The sequence below is a fragment of the Oryzias latipes genome, chromosome 12 (assembly GCF_002234675.1).
Source record: "Oryzias latipes chromosome 12, ASM223467v1".
Lineage (NCBI taxonomy): Eukaryota > Metazoa > Chordata > Actinopteri > Beloniformes > Adrianichthyidae > Oryzias > Oryzias latipes.
In genome coordinates, this window is record NC_019870.2 from 17,422,079 (window position 1) to 17,445,050 (window position 22,972).

The window sequence follows — 22,972 nt, forward strand, 5'->3', positions numbered from 1 at the left end:
TTAGACTTTCAAATATTATTGTTGAACAGTAGAATGCAAAACAAAGCAAAGTCAAAATCACAGAACCTGTTTTCCTGTGGTGAAGCACACTCCGGATTTTCACTTCCTCTGCTCCATCGTTTGTGAAAAATTGTTGTTTTTTTTTGTCTGTTTACCTCAGCAGTGCTCCTCTTTGGTTTAGTGTTTTTGGTTTTGTTGAATCTTGTTGATCCACTTAAACCTCTCAGTTCTGACTCGGTGTGCACACGCTGCTCTTCTCTGTTTAGCTCAGAAACAGGGTGAATGTGATTACACGGTACCTAATTTGTTTTTAATTCCAGTGTTCTTCCAGGATCCTTTTCTTTATCCACTGATCCTCTCTGGTTTTTTTTTTTTTTTTTTTTTTTAGATTACAGTTACTGTTTGACCATTAAAAGTCCCAAGTGGGTCCTTTGTCTTTCCTCAAACGCTCCAAGCCGAGCCCAACGTAAAGTTACTGGGATGCAGATTTGATCTGAGCCACCAAGGAGCACTAAGCTAACTTGGCTCAACACGCTTGTGCTCACGTGTTAGCAAATCGAAATCTCAGCACCCGCGGTTTTGTCTTGCTTAGCAGAGCCAGACAAGGAGCTTTTCGGAAGCTTTGCCTTTTCTTTTAACAGAACATCCAGGGAAATGTGCTGTAATAGCCTGCAGCCCCTTTAGCTGTCTTTACACACTTAGGTCTTGATTGGCAGCCCAGGGGCTCAGGCGGTATTACCATCGTTATCTCACTGCACCACAGCCTAGACAGCACTCACAGCCACCAGAGCTACCTGTCATGCCTCTTAACTTGCAACCTATAGACTTCAATTGAATGAAATAAACCTGCAAACAGGAGCAAGTTCCACAAAACTTTAAGCAGCAGTTTGACACCTATCACAGCCAGGGGATTGTGGGGGGAGTATTTATGATTTATGAAAGGTAAAACCATGTTTTAAACTAGAATCTCTAGTAATCTCTCTCTTATATAAATGAAGGGGGGGATTGTAACATATCTTTGGAAGGTTGTGAAAAAAAGAATGACGGCTCCTCATTTTCTCCGTCTCTTCCAGAGTCTCACGGGATGGATCTGTTCGCAGTGGCAGTCCACGAGTTCGGTCACGCCATCGGACTCGTGCACACCTCCGCCATGGAGTCCATCATGAGACCGTATTACCAGGGTCCAGTGGGAGACCCTCTGAAATATGACCTGCCCTACGAGGACAAAGTGCGAGTCTGGCAGCTCTACGGTACGAGGATAAACCCATTCAGACTGAACTGGAGGGGGTGTGTAGACCTGCGGGGGGAGGTCATTGACTAATGAACATGTGAATGGAGATAATTGGGCCTCTTTATTGCATATAACCTTATCAACATTATGCCCTTGAATAGAAGGACTGTGCAGGAGAGAGGTTAATGACAAGTGTGGGTGTGGATAAATTATCAGATGAAATTGTAGCACATGGTGCAGCAAAGGAGTGGAAAAAGGAAGGGCTTTAGAGGTAAAACCAACAAACTTAGGAACTAAGTGCAATTGCTCCTGCTTTTGAAGTTGAATACAGTGTTCCCTCACTCTATTGGGGTTCATCTTTCGCCGTCTCGCTGTTTCACAGATGTTTTTTAGTGCGATATTGCATGTATTTTTTAAAAATATTTAGTTGTTTTTCAACAGTGCATTGTCTTCTGCGTTCTGATTGACTTTAGATTCGTCAATCAATCTCCTCTGTGCCATTTTTCCTGTACAGCATAAATCAATTTTTTTTTCTATGAACTGTGAGAGTTTAACAAGAGAGAAAAGTGTGGAAATGTTCACGTCGGGCATAGAAAAGTGGATATAGTTTGTGGTGAGGGATTTACAGCCTTAAACACCTGTTATCCTACTTACTGGATTCCACCTATCACAGTTTATTTTTAGAACGTAACCCCTGCAATGAACACGGACGCTCAAATTATGTCTAAAAGCCGCTTACTTCTGTGTTAAAAGTTAGCCAAATTGATATGTTCAATGTTCTTTTCATGTCTTTGGTGTGTTCTTGTGAAATATCCAGGTGTTAGAGACTCTGTGTCATACACAAATCAGCCTGGCGGCGCCTCCCAGACGCCTGATCCCCCCGTGCTGCTGGATCTACCTGACAACAGATCCACTCCCCTGTAAGTGAGGAACATTCTGCCTTCTCCCACACGGTTAATCCTCAGCACCCAGGTAAACAGTTTTGAAGTAGACGGCTGTAGTTCATGTTTCCCATGGAAGAACATAGGAGCCTAAAGCTACAAATAAGTAGAATCCCTCGTGGCTCTTAAATTCAATAATCCAGAGACCTGTGGGACAGAGGTTCCCCACATTTTTGGGTCCTGGCAGCTGAATCAACAAAGCCCATTCAGTGACCACATGTATGAACAATGCATAAACCCGTAACTAAGCCTACTACAAATAGGTGACATCTGTAAAGTAAAAGTGTGTGGAAGAGTGTGCGCATTTTACAGATAATAATTAAACACTCTTTTATCTATTCTGACAGGATAAGTGGAAAAAGTTATTCATTAGAAAAATATCATTTGATTGTGATGCGTATTATAAAAATACGTTTCGAACAATATTAACATTTTGTTTTGTATTTGATGCTGCTGTAGAGTTTTAACAGTTAGATTTAAGTTTAACCCTTTAGTGGAGAAAAGCAGGATTGTGTCATTATGGAACACTTTACGTTAGTAAAGTGCAAAGCCGCTTTTCTCCGCGTCAGAATCATCTGATTGCAGTTTATCGGTCGAGGAGTTACTTTATGTCAAAGAGTGTGTGTTATGTACGTAATGTGGGTGACTTTTTCTTTAATTTTTCTGTCATCAATTCCATTTTTATTTTTTAAAAATAAAGTACAATTCAACTATGGACTGCTTTTAAACTTCCAGGGTTCGTTTACGATATGAGTCGACAAAACACTCTCCATCTTTCCTGCCCACCATCATGCTGAGCTTAATGATCCAGGGTGGATGATACTCACGAACAGGTGTTTTCGTTTCTCTACCATTAGCTCACAATATCCAGGGAGATTAATTGTAATTTTGTATCTCTGTGGAACATTTGTTAGACGTTTTTAGATGTTTCTTGTTTGATGTTCTCATTGGCAATGCCAAGTGCAAGAAAAAGAACACCTTTTCCTATACATGGGAGAAATAGTATTTTAAGAAAACAAGTGTGTAGGTGTGCAAACATGTACACTAGTTAAAAACATGTTTACTCTGCTTCGGGTCAAAGACGGGGATGGAAACCCCTCTGAAAGGACTTGGTTCAGTCCACTTTGCTTCCGTTGCTGTGTGAATATGAGCTGGATAATTACTAATTATAATAATTAGTAACTATTTATTAATTAATAATTACTTCAGTAATATTAAGTAATAATAATAAATACTTAAACCATGTCTATGCAGAGACAGTCAGCTCCAGAGTGTTGTATATGAGCCTCAGAACCTCAAGTCATAAAACCCTTTTGTTCTCACACACAGACAAAATAGGAGTAGAAATGAGACATGCAGACATAATCGAGCCACAAACGTTGACATTTTTTACAGAAAACATGCTGTTGGGTGTGGTGGTTTGTGAATAAACCTGGGGTTTTAACAGACACTAAAAAGAAATTCAAAATGAAGTGAAACTTTAGTGAATATAGTAAGTAACAAGTGACAGATGGAGGACCTGAAATCACTAACCTAAATGTGACCGTGTTAGCACCAGGAGCAGCAGGTGTGACTATTAGCTAGAACTATGTGGGAATTATTAACTACATTATAGCAGAAAGAGCTAACAAAGACTATATTAGAAGCACAAAAGTAAATAAAGCAGGAATGAATGCAATAATGAAGTAAACATCCTCTTTACTAACTTTTTTCTCTCAAATGTAGGTTGCGTCATGTGCTGCAAAGCGCCAAAACTAGCTTTAAAGACCAACCCAATGAAAATAGTCTTTTTTGTGTTTTTAGCATGTTCTTCTATCATCTTTCTCATAATAGAGGACCTGTGTAAAAGAGTTTATGATTAAAACTTTATTTCTGAGTATTTCTTAATTCAAATCCCATTGGACCAGAAAACCGGTTGTTTGAAAAAGCTCAGACTAATGACGCCGTTACGGAAAAATGGGCGTGCCAAAGTCTCTCTTCTCCACTCCGCCCTCCTGCACGGACCCTGGCCCGCTCACATTTAGTTCCGAGCTGGCCTCTGGATTAAAACTGGACGGCTGGATTGATCCAATATTGCTCACCATTATTCTTGCACTGCTAATGCTAGCTTGATGCTACAGAGATCTCAGCGACGGGGAAGGGGCGGGGTTGCTCAGAACTAACAGTCCCCGCCCACAAACCAGAATTGTATTTCTAATGAGCTACATATTTTATGAGCTGGGCTTAAAATGTGTCTTAAAAAACAACAGTCTTTTTGATTTTGGCTAAAAAAAACTGAATAATCATAACTAAAAGACTACTGGGAATCATTTTGCAAAAGGAAAAAAATATGGTCAGACTGGGACTTCAAAGACCCACTCCAATGAAAATGCTGTTTTTAACAAGTTCCACCAGCATTTTTTCTCATGAGGAAGGACATATATAAAGCAAATTAAGCTAAGGACTAGTTTTAGGTAACACTTATACAACAAGCAGGGATAAGTAAAACTGAAGTAGACGAGGCGCGGCACAAGGTATGCAGGTGCTGTCTACGTGATAAGTGTGTGCTACTTGTATCGGTTTATCCATTTTTTGCCCTCAGACAGCCTCTATCTAACATAGGGGCAGTTATCACTAATGCTTTACTAATGACTAGACTGTCATGTCAGGGTATCTTATGACAGCATTATCTGAACGTCAAAAATGTTTGCAACTTACACGAGCCTTACAAATCCTTCACGATACCCTACACACGACAATCATGCGTTCCATTTTCAAAGAGCTTCAATGGAACTGCAAGGCACACCTATATTCCCTTTGAGATGCTACCATTCTTCTCTACAACCTTCAACAGGTCGAGACGACGCAAAAACCCAGTTTGATTGTTTTTTTTGCATAGAAATAAGGTTTAAACATGGAATCAAACGTCGTCTCATGTTTACTAAAGCAAGTTTTGAGTTTCACAGCACTTTATTTTGTGTTTGTTAGTCAGCTTTAAACGTGCTCTGAAGTTTTTGCATGTACTTTACTTTACTAAACTGAATCAGCCTGGATGTTACAAAAAACTGCAGTTTTCCTATAATATGCAGTTTTGTGCGCATTTTGAGCACTCGTGTTGTAAGGAGGTTTTTGCTGTAAAATACATTAGTTATTGTGTTTTGCAGCATGTTGAACTCTCTGAGCCAACATATATGTCTCTGTAAGATCTATGTGATCCCACATCTTCAAATAAACATAAAATCTAAAATAAAGCATGGCTCAAAGTAGTTCATGGAAGGTAAGACATAACTGGAAGAAGATATGTAATAACTCCATTGTAACTAGACAGTTTGCTCAAAGTTCTGGAACTACCAGCTTAGCAGTATCATGAAGATGAGAAATGAATGCCTGCAGAATAAAATTTACTTTTTTTTATAAAGTCCTGTTTTCTACAAATCTATTTTTATTGGTTGTGAAACAGTAATTTATGACCAAACCTCATAAACAGGCTCAAGTTAATTACTTCTGTCAAGCATTGTGCATCTTTAATTCATAAATAAACCAGCTGTGGTTTGTTTCTACATGCAATTAAATTTTCTATAATTGAGATAGATGATTTAGCATTAGCATGGATGGCAAATGAAAGATATACGAAAGTAGGCAGGTTGCTTGGGGAGAAATCAAGATGTGATTAAATTCACAAAGAACAACTGCAAAAACCCCTGGTCGATCAAACTCAAATCTTTGGAGGCTCACAAACAAACAAACAGTCTGTCTCTGGTTTTGGTTTTTCCTTCTGATCTACCAGCTCCATCAGTTTGGGATGTCTGCATTCTGCTTGACAAAGGCTGGAGTTGCAGCTCTGAATGAGGACCTTTGTGGTGAACGGGAGGGCTCTCACTCACAGTGGCGGGCCTGTGGTGCTCCCGGCTTCAGCATTGGCAGGCCGACCACGTCACAGCTTTAAATCGCTTCTTCTCCTCAAGGCCATAAATGAGCCGGTGGACTGCACCATGTTTGTGTGAGGGCATTTTATCCCACGTTAAGATTTTTAATGAAGGCAAACTTGCAGATTGGTGCACCACCGTGCAGCCCTTATTATTTAATAGCTGCAATATTCGGACAGTTGTTGTAGTTCTTTTGGTTGCAAAGAGGTTGTAAAGGACTGAACTTGCATTATTTTCTTTTCATGTTAGAGAGCAACTCTGAGGAAAATTGTGTTTTTGGTGTTTTTAACTTGTTCTTGTTGCATGTTTCTGATGATGGATGACTTATATTAAGAGAATTAGCCTCAAAATGGCAATTATTGTAAATCAGGAGTAGACAAACAATGTCCTAGAAAATGACTCATTTGAGCTAAAAAAAAAATAGGACAATCATAATTGACAGACAAAATATATCAAAAGATGATCGTAGTCGGACTTCAAATCCAAACACGCATGAAACATACATGACAATGAAATTGTTCATGTTAATTGATGTTTTTTCTTTTCCTGTTTTCTTCATTTCTCCCTTAACTCTCCTAATAATTTTTCTGTCTCTCTCAGGCTGGTGCAGGACGCCCCAGACAGATGCACCAGTCGTTTTGATGCCGTGGCCCAAATACGGGGGGAGGCCTTCTTTTTCAAAGGTATTCTGAATTTGAAAGAAAAAGTGAGGCAGAAACAATTCTGAGATGGTTTGGGCTCAAATTAGTTACAACTAAACTTAGTTGATCTCACTTAAAAAGAGCAGAAACAACTCAACAAAGATCAATGTGTTTGTAGTGAATCATCTATAGTGAGACACCAGAATTACAGGGAAAATTAAACAAGTATAATCAATATATTATTAGATTAAATAGTTTAACGGGCTGGATATGGCACCCGGGCCGTGAAGTTCACCGCTGCTCCAGAGCCCTTTATTACATTTATGATGCGTTTGAGGAAAACGTTTACATAGATTATTTTAGGGCTGTAAAAATCTAATAAAAATTTCAAAAATAAATTGGACAGAATTAACTTCTACTGCTATTGAGTTGTTTTCTAAAAATAAATGCTATAAACACTTATTATCAGACTGTTTTTCTAAAATAATTACAATATTGCACTAATACCTGCCACATCAAATTTACTGCTGGAAGATGTAGACTGCAATGTAAAAGAAAGGCTTAGAGAAACTACACAAATATCTGTTATATATGCATCACACCCCCAACCCACAGTTGTTTGGAAATAAGTAAATAAATCCAAATCCAAAAAGTTTTATAAAGCTGTGTTTGTGCTTCACATTTCTGTGTGTAAAGTTGGTCTTTTTAAACTTGGGAATCAATGGGAAACCATATTGTTGCATTGCTACTGTATCCTTGTTGCTGTTTCTTTCACAGCAGATTACTGGGGATTTTATTTTTCTGCTTTTAGTAAAAAAACACAGAGAATAAAAGCAAATGAATGGTAGAAACGTCTGACAACATCTACTGATCTTTCTTTAAATTAAAAAAAACTAAAAATGTAATTGCATAAACATGGATTTCATCAGGCTAATCTGTAAATGAATCCAAGTATAAACAAGAAACCTACTGTGTAAAACTTTTTGCCTTGATTGATTTGCCAGAATGACCAAGGCGAGCATTAGTGTAGATGCAGTGTAATAAATAACAGCTCAGTCTGCAGAGCAGTGCACATTTGCTTTTGGTACATAATGGCTAAAACAAATAATGGAAATAAAAGAGTAACAATGGTCCAAGGCCTGATCTCTCTGAGCTCACCTGGAGGTGGATCCTTGAACAATGGGATTCTGGACCCAGACCAATAGAAAGCACCTCTCCTTTCTCCTCCTCCTCTCCTGGGAGGAAGGAGGTAGCACTATATGTGCTGGTTTTGTGGCGCTGTTGTAGCTGTTTATATGTTATTGAGCTCATTTGGTCTGGGTTTTATATTTTTTTTTTTTTTTTTTTTTTTGGCCATTCCAAAATCCCCCCCCCCCCCCCCCCAGGAGGATTTTGGAATTCATCCTAAAACTTTTACTTTCAGGGTTTTGTGTTATCAGTAGGTCATTATTGTGCGTCTTTGTTGTGAACACTCCTGTGGCATATTATGTTTGATTTCTGAAACTTTTTTGTTTTGTTTTCGTCTCTCTTACAAACTCTTACACACTTGTGTGTTTCTCGTGTAACTGCAATAAAAAGCTGTTGTTGTTTTTCAGGTCTATAAAAATTAATTTTATTTAGAATGCGCTTTACATTTTAGGTAAAATCTCAAAGCGCTAAAATTCTCTTAAAACAAGAAAAACTATTTGTTACACAGAATCTCATACTTAAGAACTGAAGGTCCATCTAAAAGCTCAGTATGTGATACAAAAAAATCAGTTAAAAAAAAGTTTACTGGACAGTTAACAGCATTTGTTGGGGCTGAATGATGAAAATAATTTTGATAAAAGTGAATGTAGCTGCAAGAAACTTTAGCAATTTGAGGCTAAGTTGAAGAGTCCAGTCCTGATCTGCTTGCTGGCAATTCCATTAAATGTTATGTTAGGTCTTAATTTCAAACTGAACTCTTAACTAAACTAGCATTCATCCTAAAACAGTTTAGGATTTTTCAAAAAGTCTCTGGATGACTATCTAACAACATGAACAAATCCTGCCACCTTCTGCTGTGAAGGAAGGTGATTGTTTAGTTCTGGAAAAAAGGAGAGTAATAGTTTTCCTGTTAAGGTTTGAATCAGGAAGGGACAGAAGTATGGCACAAAAGTTCTGCATAAAGAAGAGATTGACAGAGAAATACTGACTGTGAACTTGATGCATCTATATCAAGTTCTGCAAACAAAACAAAATCATTTATCGTAACAGCTTTTGTAATGTTAAGGCTTGATCATTTGAAATCCCTGCTTTTGCTTCATTGGTCAAAGGCCTATTTGTCTTTTGTCGCAGTCAAAACAAAAACCAGAAATAATAATTAAATACTGAAGGTGCATCAAAACTGTGGCAACGAGTTTCCAAAGTAAACATTTGTAGTGAGATGAGATTAGGAACACACATTTTGAAGCTGTTCTCCTCTCTGACTTCCATAGGGAAATACTTTTGGAGGCTAACAAGAGAGAAGCACCTGGTGTCTCTGCGTCCGGCTCAGATCCATCGCTTCTGGAAGGGTCTTCCTCCAAATCTGGACAGCGTGGATGCCGTGTACGAAAGGCCAGGGGACCACAAAATAGTATTTTTTAAAGGTGAAAGAACCTAAATCAGTAATGCTTTAAGAATATGGACTTGAGACAACTGATAATTTGCTCTTCTGTCCTCACCCCTCAGGTTTAAAATATTGGGTCTTTAAGGACAACAATGTGGAGGAGGGTTACCCACGTCCAATCACTGACTTTGGCTTACCTGTGGAAGCCGTGGACGCAGCCTTTGTGTGGCAGCACAATGACAAAACCTACTTCTTCAAAGATAACCAGTTTTGGCGCTACGATGATCATCTGCGGCATATGGACATGGGCTACCCAAAGGACAGCATACTTTGGAAGGGACTGCCACCCCACCTGGATGACGCCATGAGGTGGTCGGATGGTGAGAAGACATTCTATTTCTTGTCTTAAGTACAGTTGTGACTAATGCTTTACTAAGTGTGGCGTAGGGGCACTCAGTGTATGTCAGTGTCACCCGTACGTCATAAATTCGTGCAACATACAAATCCTTCATCAAACACCACACACACAACAAGCGTGTGTTCCATTTTCAACAAGCCTCAAAGGAACTGCGAGACACACCTGCGCTCTCAGTAATGCTACGTTATGGTGAAGTGGTACAAATCTCACAAATCTTATCTCACGACTTTTTCTTTCACAGCTGTATTCCGATATTTGAACGACTTGATGTTATATAATTCTTGCCATGCACAAACCGCAGTTATTCATTTTTCCTCCCTGATCAATTTTCAAATGGGTGGCACTTCTGTGAACTAAAAGGAACGACATCTATATGTCACTACCAAATTCAAATCCCTAGTTGGTCAAAGTTTGACCTGGTTTAGGTTGCTATGCACATTCATTGGCCACACATTTTGCACATTAGGCCCAACAGCTAGCGTAGAAACGTGCATAAATGCAGACGCCCGAAACACCCATTTGCTTGTGTTTACATTGACTTTTTTTTTCAGTGGTCGCTTGAATGCAAGTTACTGTCGGGGTGTAGGAAAAACAACAATTCGGCGAAATATCGCACTATTTCATTTGGCGATACTAGTATTGGCTCAAAATGCTGTTTATGCTTATTTATGATCTATTTTTTTCTTATACTGAAATGTATTTACAGTGTTGACTGTTCGCTCCAATAACAAATATTTCCTAATTTACCAAAATAAAAGCACTAGGAATTTGCTTGGGTAAAAGCAACTTGTACATGAGGTACAGCTGCAGTACCTCATGTACATTGTGATCATTGAATAAAATGAATGTCACAATTATTACATTGAAAGGCATGTTAATATTCAGGCACAGTTTTTTTCTAAGTCATACTCTTAAAAAAAATAAAAGAAAATGTCATCCGGTACAATATTGCGATACGTATCGTGAGACGGGTATCAGGATACCTATCGTATCGCCAGACTCCTGCCAATACACACCCCTACGTTACAAAGAACTGTGTCAACGTAGCTTAAGGTGTGCCTTGAACCAGCTCTCCATTGCCCGCACAGTCCAAAAACATTACTTAAAGTGTGTGCAATGAGATTTTTTTTAATCCTATTTTTGTGGCGTGTAATGGAAACTTGCTGAAGTTTCACTCCTGTGGGAAGTTGTAATCCCTCAAGATGTTTTCTAAGGTTAGTTACTCATTTTCCAACTCTTGACAAATATCCCACATGCACGCACACACAACACTAAAAGCAGTATTGGTTGATCCGCTCAGAAAATCCAGTCTGAGGTGAACATCAGCTCTGCCATGTTTTATTTTAAACAAGAAAGGGTACAAAAGTTTATCCATGTTGCCTGGGGACCTTGTTGGATGAGAGCTGCTCAAATTTACCCAGTTCATGCTTTTTCGATTACAAAGCCCACGTCATCTTACCACAAAGTGATGGTGGAGGGGGGGTGTAGGCTCGCCAACAATGGCTGTGACCTTTTCCACCATAAACAAACCAGAGAGCTACACTGGCTGTTATGAATCTACACGCGGTCAGGAGCAGAGCAGAGGGCTCCTGTGGGCTCATGGGAGTTATGGTGAGCGCACTCTCTTGGAAAAAAAAGATCAAATCAAGGACGTGCAGCAGTCTTCAACTCAACTCACCGCAATCAAATCGATCTTAATCTGTTACCGCTACTCCATCTTCTGATGCCCCAAGATAATATGTCAAGTACGACTGTCCCTCCTTAAGACGGCTCATTTGGAACCCATGCTTAGAAATAAAAACCATCAATAAAAGCAACTCTTGATTGTACTCCGTCTGGGTTGAGTGGGTTTCCCAGAATGCTCCGTTCAGTGTCAGTTGTTCAGCGGCAGCCGTCAAACTCTTCAGCATTCCCATATTCATAAACACCTGTCTGGCCAAAGAGCACACAGCTCTGACTTCATCAAACTCAAATGCAGATGAGAGCGAATGGGAGTTTTTTTCCGGTTCTGTTCCAGTTTGCTTCGACTGTTTACATCTAACCATATTTCATCGTTTAAAACTCCTTTATCTCCCATTTTTTTTAACATATTGTGATTCTTACTTTTGAGTTTGCAGATCAAATAACAATAATCAGTTTACTTTGGAGGACAACCCATCTTTTCACAAATCACTCATTTTTTTAAATCTTCAACATGTTTTTTCTTTTAGATTTTGGACAAAGTCAGCTTTGTTTATCCAGCGCAGTTGCTTGTGTTGAGGGGCCAGATGGAGAAAAGTGTTGGACTGTTTTGTTCTCAAAAAGGTACAACAGGGATTTACTGTGGGGTGCTTGGCTTTAGCTAGTGTTTGGAGAGAAGCTTTTATTGCTTTTTCTAACTGGCCCTTTTGTATAAACACAATTTATAAAGTACAAGGCTTAAGTAAAAAAAAACAAAAAACATCTGTATAAATGTTGAAATGCAGCTTGAGCTGTGTTAAGGTAACAGCCTTAACACTTGCAGAGAGCAGATAAAGAGCTTCTGTAATACTAAGAAAAAAGTACTCCAAACATCTTTTTTTAAGCTGCTGGAAAGCTCTGCTGATTAAAACTTTGGACTTCAAACTGCAGCTGGAGCCACTTATCTGATTGTTTTTAGCCAGGATTCAAACACTAAACTGCCAATAGAGCTGGAGTCCATCCACCTCTACTGGACTGAGGGGAGATCGTCTCAAAATGAGAAGGCAGAAATGGACTGAATCTGTAGGATGCAGAAAAGAATTGCATTCTGAATCTGTTTATCACTGTTTCTGACCAATCAGATGATAGAAACGAAGACATTTCCTACTTGATTCCATCCATTTATCAATCTAAGCGAGGATGTTGGCTGACATCCCTCTCTCTGACCACCTCTTTCATTGCCATGGCACCTTCGGGATCTGCCACTGGCGCCTCCCCTTGCTTGGGTGGGTCCATGGACCTTTGTCTTTCACTTGCATCCCTCTCTTCTCTGAAGCCCCTTTCATGCAGCTAATCCGTCGTGGTGAAGAAGGAGCTAAGTCTGAAAGCGAAGCTTGATTTACCAGTCCATCTTTGTTCCAATACCCATCTGTGGTTGTGACCAAAAGAACGAGGTCCCAAATACAGGCAGCCAAAGTGAGCTTCCTCCACAGGGCAACTGGGGGTTCCCTTAGACCAGGGGTCGGGAACCTATGGCTCGCGAGCCATATATGGCTCTTTTGATGGTCACATGTGGCTCGCAGACAAATCTTTAATTATACTTTTTTTTTCATCAGACCAGTCCTTCTCGGGCGCGATGCGATGCCAGAGGCGCGCAGTAGTAGCGGTGCTTGGAGAAAAAACTATCAGTTTACTATTATCTATTATTTCACAGAGTTTGTACCACCCGGAAACCTGTGAATTGCCGTGCCCAAAACTGCGCGCTCCCGTCTCTGAGAAAGAGCGCGCAGTTGCGGGGACGGGATGTGTGAGGGAGAAAGCAGGGGGGGGGGGCAGCAGGTGAATCGCGCAGGGATTGTAAAAACGTAAAACCCGCTGCCCGTCACTCACTGCAGCGTGTGAGTGTGTGTTTGTCTCCCCGTCTGCATGTGATCAGTCTGTCTCACATCTACAAAACATTCATACTAACCTACCATCACGTTTAAAGTCTCAACGCCTGCGTGAAGCAGAAACTCACCACGTATCAACCAGACTAGACCATCAGCAAAACTACCACGAGAAATACTCATCATTTATTAGCAACAGCATAACAATGTTATTAAAAAGAATCCACAGACTTATTGTACTTTAAAATTGTTGAAATTACACCAAATGCACACATTCATTTGTATATTTAGTTTTAAACATATTGTCGCGGACTGAGTTTAACTTGGCTGTTGGGCCGCGTTAAAAGTTCTGGAGTTCAATGAACGCATCAAGCAGAGATCTGATTGGCCCTCAGTTCTGTCGCTCAGCCTGTTGTTAGGTAGTTTGGACCAATGGGGTTCAGCTATGGGCCGAATCAGGGAAATGGGAGGGCTGGAGCGGGAGCAGGGGAATATAAAGTTGGGAGAAGCGCTCTCGTCTCGGCGGGAGAGATTCAGGAGTTGCTGAGTTAATTGTACGGCGTTTGTTGCGGTCTGCAGTAATCGGAATAAAGAACCTTAAAAGAGGTTAAGTCTCAGTGTGGGAAAGAGACGCTACATTAGACGCTACATGGCTCTTTCGAAATTACATTTAAAAATATGTGGCGTTTATGGCTCTCTCGGCAAAAAAGGTTCCCGACCCCTGCACTAGACATTAGGTGAGGACTTGGAAGGAACTTGGAATAGAGCCGCCGCTCCTCCACAGGAGCCAGTTAAAGTGACTTGGGCATCTGGGGCCTCATTTATAAAACATTGCGTAGGATTTGCGTCAGAAGTGGCGTACGGATGAAACATAGGATGTGCGTACGCACAGAAATATTCGGAGTTATAAAACCGTGCGCACGCACATCCTACGCATCTTTCTCTTAATAAATCACAACCAATTCTAAATGCTGCGCAGCTTTTGCGGCCTCATGACACGCCTATAGTTGCCCATAAATAGTCCGTGAAACGCCCACAAATGAATATTCATTGATTGCGAAACCATGGCAAACACGGAAAGAAAATCAAAAAAACGTAACTTCACTCAATGTGAAGTAGAAGTTATCGTTGGCGAGGTGGAAAAGAGGAGAATAATGTTGTTTGGAGGGCACAGTGTGGCCTTACTATTGCCAAAAAGGCACGTGAGTGGCAAACGGCGGCAGACGCTGTAAATGCTGCAGCCTCACAACCTCGGACCGTGGCCGAAATAAAAAAGAAAAGGTCGGACATCAAAGTCAAGGCAAAAAAACGTCTAGCGCTGAACCCCCCCCCCCCCCACACACACACACACACACCTGTGTCTGCCACGGGTGTGTGTGGGGGGGGGGGGGGACACCGGAGCTGACCCCTCCTGATGAGAGACTGGCGGCAATAATTGGGGAATCCCTTTTGTGGAGTGGTGACTGAGGCGCAGGGGGACACCGACGCACCAGATGCACCGGGTGACACACCCCCAAAAGCCCGCAGAGGAAGTCGGAACCGGCTCATAAGCCACTCGTCCTCGTTTGCCAACAAGTCTCCTTGCTGTCTAAAGATGCGTTCACTCCGAATTCTTCCATTTGCCACATCTTCTAAGAGCGCAAGATCAGCCATTGTGCGTCATTACGCATTGTGATGGGGCATTTTATTTCCACCCATTTAATTACATCTGACAAGCTACAGATGTCGGTGATAATCGACGTGGAAATGGGAAATTGATCAGTGCAAATGTAATTTCTTGTTGCTTTCTGAATGGTCGAGACATACGCCATACATTGTTTCATCAAAAATAAAACAAACTAAAGGCATATGCATGAATACCATAATTCTGTAGCTTATGAAGAAATGTTTTACTATGAAAATAACTTTCCCTAGTGGACAATTAATGCATCTCTCTCTATCTATCCATCTGTCTGTCTATTGCACCTATATCTGCTCCGCCAGACGGACACATTGACGGGAATGTCAGTTTTGTACATTATTTCGTTCTGTTAAATATATTATTTATGAGGATGAATTGCACAACATGCCAATATTGCAGAAAATATTTCACTTTTCTTTTTGCAAATATTTGTTCATTTGAATTTCTGTTGTAATTTTCGTTTGATTTTTTTTTGTTTGTTTCACTGCTGATCGGTCCAACGGGTGTTCGTGTAGGCTTTTAATTGTAAGACTTGCTTTGTGAAGTCTTCATGTTATTTATGAGAGGCAGTATTGTCATTTTCACTTTCACGTGTTTTTTCCATCTGCCGACGGTGTCGCCGTTTCTCATTTCACCCGTTTTTGTGCGTACGCCTGGGTCAGAGCTTGCGTGAAGGACCGCACATTTTCCCGTCAAGTTTGCTTTTTATAAATCTCAACTATTGCGTAGAGAGTGGCGTACGCCTTCTTTTGTGCGTACGCAACGTTTATAAATGAGGCCCCTGGTCCAGATACCTGCTGGTGCATCGTTCTTGGCATGCCCAATGAGGCGGAGACCCCATGGAAGACCCAGAACATACTGGAGAGACTACATCTCTCAGCTGGTCTGGGATTCCCCCAGAGGAACTGGAAGAAGTGGCCGAGGAGAGGGAAGTCTTGGCTTCTCTGCTAGGAGTGCCGCCCTGGTCCAGCCTGGATGAGAGTGAAAAAAATGGATGGATGAAGGATGGATGGATGGATGGATGGATGGATGGATGGATGGATGGATGGATGAAGGATGGATGGATGGATGGATGGATGGATGGATGGATGGATGGATGGATGAAGGATGGATGGATGGATGGATGGATGGATGGATGAAGGATGGATGGATGGATGGATGGATGGATGAAGGATGGATGGATGGATGGATGGATGGATGGATGGATGGATGGATGGATGGATGGATGGAGGATGGATGGATGAAGGATGGATGCTGACAGTTGGATTTTCATCCAAAAATAGACTAATGACATGCAAGTCTAAAAGGTATGCAGACCTGAGTGTCGGAGACGGGAACTCTGAAATCCTGGCTTTGGAGTCACTTCCTGTCTGTGTGTACAGAGAGGAAGTTTTGCTCTTTTCGTGTGTGTCGACCTCTTTAATGCTTTTTTTACTGATCTTGCAGTACATCGAGCATAGACAGACAGACAGACATACATATTCTCTTGTTTTAAAATATTATTTACAAAGTTGTTTTTAATCTGTATGGCTGAGGAAATCCAACTAATGCTTGATCATTTTTGGTTTTTTTTTCCTTGTAAAAAGCTCGATGGCAGTTATGCAGAGACGGCATATAAAAGAGTCGACTAAAAAATCAGGTCAACAACCCTCAGTAATATTTAAACAAAGAACGTTTTATAATAGAACAGCAGTTTCTGTAACCGCAGCATTGCTCAGATGCTGTGTCGTCTTACCCTCACCCATTTCACCTCTGATCCGACCCTTCAGGATCGGAAGAAGAAGAGGTTGTCTAATGGAGAGAAAACAGTTGACTCATCTGACGGAACATATTGGACTCTGGAACTGGTGGGGTCAGAAATCCCTGCTGTTTGAAAACATGAGCATAATCCAAAAAACAGGTTAGACTGGAAGATGAAGGAGAAAATTGGCATAATATTGTCAAGGGCCAGAGTTAATGTTCTAACCGGTGGGGGCTCAACAGAAGTTGCCGTACAGACTGGCGGGTACGGGCTAGCTAAAGTGGCCTTAAATCCAGAGACCTGGAGATGTGTCAGGAGGCCCCACCAATAATCCTGCACACTTGGGAAGAAAAACTGAGACCAGCAACTTAAAGTCAGAGAACAGCAATGGCAGAGATGACCAGAAGAGGGCGACAGAGGGACAGGGATCTGCCAAACCATCAGACGTAACATTGAGAGACGTAATATCAAGCAGCACAGAAGGGCACAATGGTAAGGCTAGTATGGAACGGCTGCATAAATAGGTTTCAGGAAGACATGAACCACCATGAACGTCCCCCCGTATCTGATATCCATATCTGGGTCTTTATCAACTTTTTTGTTTTTGTTTTTAATAGCTTTTAGTAGCTACTGAGTCTGGATTTTTTTAGAAGGCTACAGGATTGTCTAGTGGTCAGATAAATTTAAAATGTTTCCCTCATTTTTTCTCTCTTACAATACAGTGAGCCTTAATGACTTTGTAATTACCTCATTATGTCTACGATCCTAAGTTGAAAAAATAAACAAAGTAATTTAGAGGTTGCAATATAAATCTATGCAATTTGACACTTATGTGAAAAAGTAAAGTTTAGTTTGAAGATGGATAAAGTTTTCCAATGGTTTTAAAATGGTTCCAACAATACAATAAAGAAGAAATCCAGTCTTGTCTGTGTTGTTGACAGATGATCTGCTCTTGATTGTCCTCAGCTTTACCTGTTTGTCATTTGTGGCTGTTTAGTGGGTTGCTTTGGTCATTATTAAAATGAGTTGATCGCACTGCCTCTTATGCTCACGCTTATGATTGGCTTTTATGTCTGTACAATATAAAAGTGAATCATTTTACACCTTGGTTTGTTTGTATTTTTTTTTTTAAAGTACTTGACCACGTATTCATAAATGCAGATGCACCAAAATATTCGATTTGATTGTTTTAGCTGCATATAGAAAGAAGTGAACTTTTTCATGTCAGCGTTAAAACTGATCTGGAGGAATGTTAATAGTTCCATTTCAGCTTGAAGTTTTTCGGGCTGTTCTTAGTAACGACATCTTAAACTTTCTTTTTAGTACTCTCAGTTGTTTTCTCTGAAAGGTAAAAAGGACATCTTTTTTAGTCAGATCATTATTTTCAGCTTGTGTAAATCTAATCAGCCTCCAGACTAAGATTCTTTTCTGGTACGATTCGGTGGCTCCTGGAACCAGACGGATGAAGAGAGGATTGTTTACCGCTAACCACCACCAGTTGTATCATAGTTTTACAAATAGTCCACCCAAACCCTGAAGTTGACAGTGAAACTTGAAACAGTCATCCCCAACCACAGGTCTCCTCTTTTAAACATAAATGTACCCATTGTGACCATTCACTACTTCAGAAGAGCTGCTCAGTTAAGCTGATTAGTATTAACCAATGTGTTGTTGTTTTTTTAAAGATATTGAATTCAAAGCTTTATAAATATCCTAATCATCATAAAGTGTTTTTCCTAATTATTATAATTGCTTCCACAGGAGCTATGTTTGCAAACCCTGAATCCCTGTTGACAGGCGTTTAACACAACTTCTCCTTTTTGTGCGCAGTTACAGAAATTGTTTACCAAAAAAACAAATATTGTGTATTGTATGTGATATTTCTACTCTCCAAAGGCTTCCTTCCAGACCCAGTTACCAAAGGATTTAAAGTCCCACTCCAATAATCTCTTCATCGATTGCAGAAGTATTGTAGCAGAGCTTAGTGATTCCAGTTTAGATAAGGAAAACAAAGACATTCATGGATCTATTTGTCTGCAAGTGGATGCATCAGAATGGAGCGGAGCAGGGAGCTTTGGCCTGCCAATTGGAGCTTTTAAGTCACAAAAACGCTTTTTCCTTTTATTTTGAAAATGCGTTTTTTTTGTGTCTGTTCTTGATTTACCACGATCGCGCTATCATGAGAAAAGAAAATGTTAAAACACCAAAAACACAATTTTCATCTAAGTGGGTTTTGTAGTTTTTCTTTTGAATAAATTATTTTTTAATTTAATTTTTTTTATCCATTTTTAATACACTGTTTTGCAATAAATATTTTAACCACAAAGGGGGAAAGATTTAACATCTTTTACAATTATAAACAATGAGTCCTTTCATCCTATTACAGAAGCTCTTTCATCAGCATAGATAAATGCATATTTATGCAGAAGAACCAAATATACTGAGCAACGTTTCCTCCTAGGTGTGAGTTCTTAGAAATGATGATGCAAACTCAAATACGGAAAAAAATAAAATAAATAAAAGAGTCTTTGCTAGCAGCAAAAGTATCCAATAGATCCTGAACTTTTGAAAGGCAGACTGGATTCTCTGAACTTCTAAAAGTACTATAGAAATCTGCAATCACATTGGATTTCATTTATAGCAGCTCAGAGCGGAGAAAGAAAGGGGGTAGTAGCCACATTTTATTTCTTTACTTTTATTTCAAGTTTGTTTTATTCATACTTTTTTTAACATAGATTTTAGCCAAACTAACATGACCCCCCACCCCCCCCCACCCCACCCCCACCTTAAAAAAACAAGTTACGTAATCACAAAGCCATTAAAAATGTTAGTTATTTAAACATACTTGTTAATTTCTGGGGTAATTACAACTTTGATAAACCCAAAGGCAGCTTTTGATGCACAGCCACGAGTATTTAACACAAACCCATCTGTTACAGTCATTAATATATTAGCAATGAAAAAAACAACAGCACCACTGTGATGATTCAGCAGCAAAATTAAACTGGAGAAACCATTAATAATGTTTAGATGAAAGTACCTGAAATGCTTTAATGAAAACCTTGCTTTACAGGCTGATTTACTGATTCCAATCTGTATCTGGAGTTCATGAAAGAGTTTTGACAAGTAGAAAAATAAAACGACTACTGCATTATTATTCAATTTTGTGGACAGAAAAAGTTTAGTTTTGAAATTAACAAGTGAAGTTGCTAAACTGGGGCTGCACGGTGGCGCAGTGGTTAGCGCTCTTGCCTCACAGCAAAAAGGCCCCCGGTTCAAGTCCCGGCTGGGGGAACATGAAAAAACACAACATCAATGGGGGACCTTTCTGTGTGGAGTCTGCATGTTCTCCCCGTGCATGCGTGGGTTTTCTCCGGGATCTCCGGCTTCCTCCCACCATCCAAAAACATGCTACATAGGTTGATTGGCAACTCTAAATTGTCCATAGGTGTGAGTGTGAGAGTGAATGGATGTGTGATTGAGGATATTCCACCCTGCGACAGACTGGCGACCAGTCCAGGGTATCCCTTGCCTACGCCCAAGTGGCCGGCATAGGCTCCGGCAACCCCGTGACCCCGAAAGGGAATAAACGGTTAAGAAGATGAATGAATGAATGAGTTGCTAAACTGGTCAGTTTACACCCAGTGATATGTGTAAAGCTACGGAAACATCACACAAGCTTGTGATCCATGTTCCGGAGTGTGCCAAACACAGGTTCTTGAACGTTCTGCTGCGGTTTTCACACTGGACGAGCAGGGAGGGGCTTCTTTGTCTTTTTCTACTGTTTACTAGCGCACGACTGCCACCTACAGTTTGAACAGGCTTGTTGCAAAATGTCGAAGATGTGCAAATCTTGCTTCAGACTTTTATCTTTTAAAGCTCTATTCTGTTGAAAAACTTGGTGTTGCATAATTCCAGCCAGGTACAAACTGTAATGATTTATTTCTCCTCCATGATCAATTTTCAAACTGTGGGCGTTTCCTTAAATTAGAAAAAAATCCATATGTCACTGACAAATCAGAGTCCCTCATTGGTTATAGTTTGACGTGGTTTAACTAGCTATGCGTGTTCAATGGCTGCGTGTTTGTACATAGAGCCCGAAAACGGTCGTAAAGCTTTGAAAGTGGAAGCCTGAAACGTGCGTTTAGGTGCGTTTGTGTAGTTTTCATTGGAAATGGCGGTTTGAATTCCCACTTCTGAACCCGGTGTGATAGCTACAGACTTGAGTAGCCGTGTTTCCACTGACTATTTTATTGCCCAAATTGGATTGCGATAATAAACCCGCCTAATGGGAAAATGACGATTTCGAAAAAACTTGCATAAATTGCAAACAATGAAATGGAAACACTTGTTTTGAATTAAATGAGTGATGTGACCACAGGCAGACCACAGTTTGTTGATAGCAATGGCAATGCGCTCCTTGGTAGGAACTGGCTGCCTTGGTCCCCGCGTAGCAGGCGCCACAAGACGTCCCACAGCATCAAACAGCTCATCAAAAGTTGAGTGTGTCATGCAGAGTTGTGGGATCCACAGCTCCTCTGTAAAATCACTTCATCCATCCATCCAGCCGCTCCCACATGTAAGAAGCTCGCCACTCCATGGCCTGAATAAGACGCCGACGTGTCCTTTGATCGATGATGATGAGCGCTAGTGCCGTGGCAGGAATGCGAACGGATGTGCTGTAAATCAAAGGATTGCTTGCATCCATGTTTTTGAATGACTTACCATGTGAGTTGGTTTGTAGTTATTTACATAATTATGATTTTATGGAAACAGTGTAAATTGCGAAATTGTGTTTGTTTGCTTTTTAATTTCTAGAATATCGATAAAGTTGCTTCCATGTCATTAGCCAGATATTAGAGCAGATTGTGAGACCAACAGCTGGAGACTTCACCTTTCATCAGATTTTAGACTGGAGTGGTCAAATCAACCAACAATAAAGAACGGCCTGTGTAAGTTCAGCCGTTCCTCAACAGAAAAAGGACTAACGTTCCACACTAAAGATATTACCAAGAGTTCAAATCCGTCGCTGCACAGCGTTCATTTTCCCAAAGAAACCCGTCAGTTCTTGTACCAAATGAGATATGAGAAAAGTCATAGACAAAGCTTACCTACTTTTGGTAAAGTTATTAAACTTTAAATTCAGAGGCCACACTATAATATTTGACATATCACAGAAAAGTAGTGCACCTATGCGAGACTATTCACAACTCTGGTCCGTAAAAACTAGTATTTATGGAGGCATCAATCTGTACCCTTTACTTTTTAAATTGTTTTCTTTTTGTTTAGTTGTTTTTTTTTTTTTAATTCATTTTCTCAAGTTTCAACATGTTACTCATATCTACTAACATCTACTTTCTAATGAGTGCCATTCAAGCGCCATTATTCACATTAAAGACGTTCATTCCTGGACCAGCCTGAGCAGATCTTGACAAAGTAGCCGGACTTTGTAAAACTAGAACAAAAATATCCCTTTAACAGTCGGTACTTTGTCCTAATTTCAGGTCTGTCTCAGAAAGCTGCTGCCTCTCCCTGCTTCAGCGAGTCCCAGGAGAAAAAAGAAAAGGCCTTTCCTGGGTCAGGTGTTTGAGGCTTCGTGTCTGATGTTTTTGCAGCTTTTGTAGTCCTGCTTTGAAACCTGAGATGTTCCTCAGACACTTCCACATGTGAAAACGAACAAATGTGCCTGTCCTTCTGCAAAGCATGCGAGGAGCCTTAGAAAGGCGCTAACTGTGAAATCCATGATTAAAAGTGCATCAACTGGATGGGAAAGTGTCAAAGACCCACTCCAATAAAATCTATCTTTTTGGTGTTTTTAACATCTTCTTGTGGCGTTTTACTCATGATGAAGGACATTTGTTAAAAAATGAAGCTTAGAATTGCATTTATGAGTATTTCTTTATTCAATTCACTGTGAATCAGGTGCAGACGGACAAATGCCGTTTGAAAAACTGATAATTTTTTAAGTAGAAAATATACAGGGGCTCCCTGCTCTGCTCCATTCTGATGCATCCACTTGTAGACAAATAGATCCAGGTACGTCTTTGTTTTCCCCCTTTGAGCTGGCTCCAAAATGTACGCTTGGATAGCTCCAATATCGGTCACCATTTTTTGTTGCACTACTAATGTTAGGTTTGGGTTGTGAGGGGCTGGAAGCTAGTGGGGGAGCACGTAAACAGATGGATGATGGGAAGGGGGAGAGGGCTATCTTACTCTGCACCGACAGTCCTATCCACAACTTCGAGGCAAATTTGTGTTGAACTCCTGCCGCTCTGCAGAAACTATGCCCTAGAGGAA

The 22,972-nt window shown here is 40.4% G+C and overlaps 1 protein-coding gene across 1 annotated transcript in view; it reads left to right on the plus strand.

Annotated features, from left to right (window-relative positions):
• LOC101155447 (matrix metalloproteinase-17) overlaps positions 1-22,972 on the plus strand; it is a 135,174-nt gene that overhangs the window by 106,804 nt on the left and 5,398 nt on the right. The window contains exons 5-9 of the mRNA XM_011481917.3: positions 1,074-1,250; positions 2,049-2,151; positions 6,678-6,760; positions 9,178-9,330; positions 9,413-9,670. Of these exons, the coding sequence (XP_011480219.1) occupies positions 1,074-1,250; positions 2,049-2,151; positions 6,678-6,760; positions 9,178-9,330; positions 9,413-9,670 (774 nt within the window). The remainder of the gene's footprint in view (positions 1-1,073; positions 1,251-2,048; positions 2,152-6,677; positions 6,761-9,177; positions 9,331-9,412; positions 9,671-22,972) is intronic.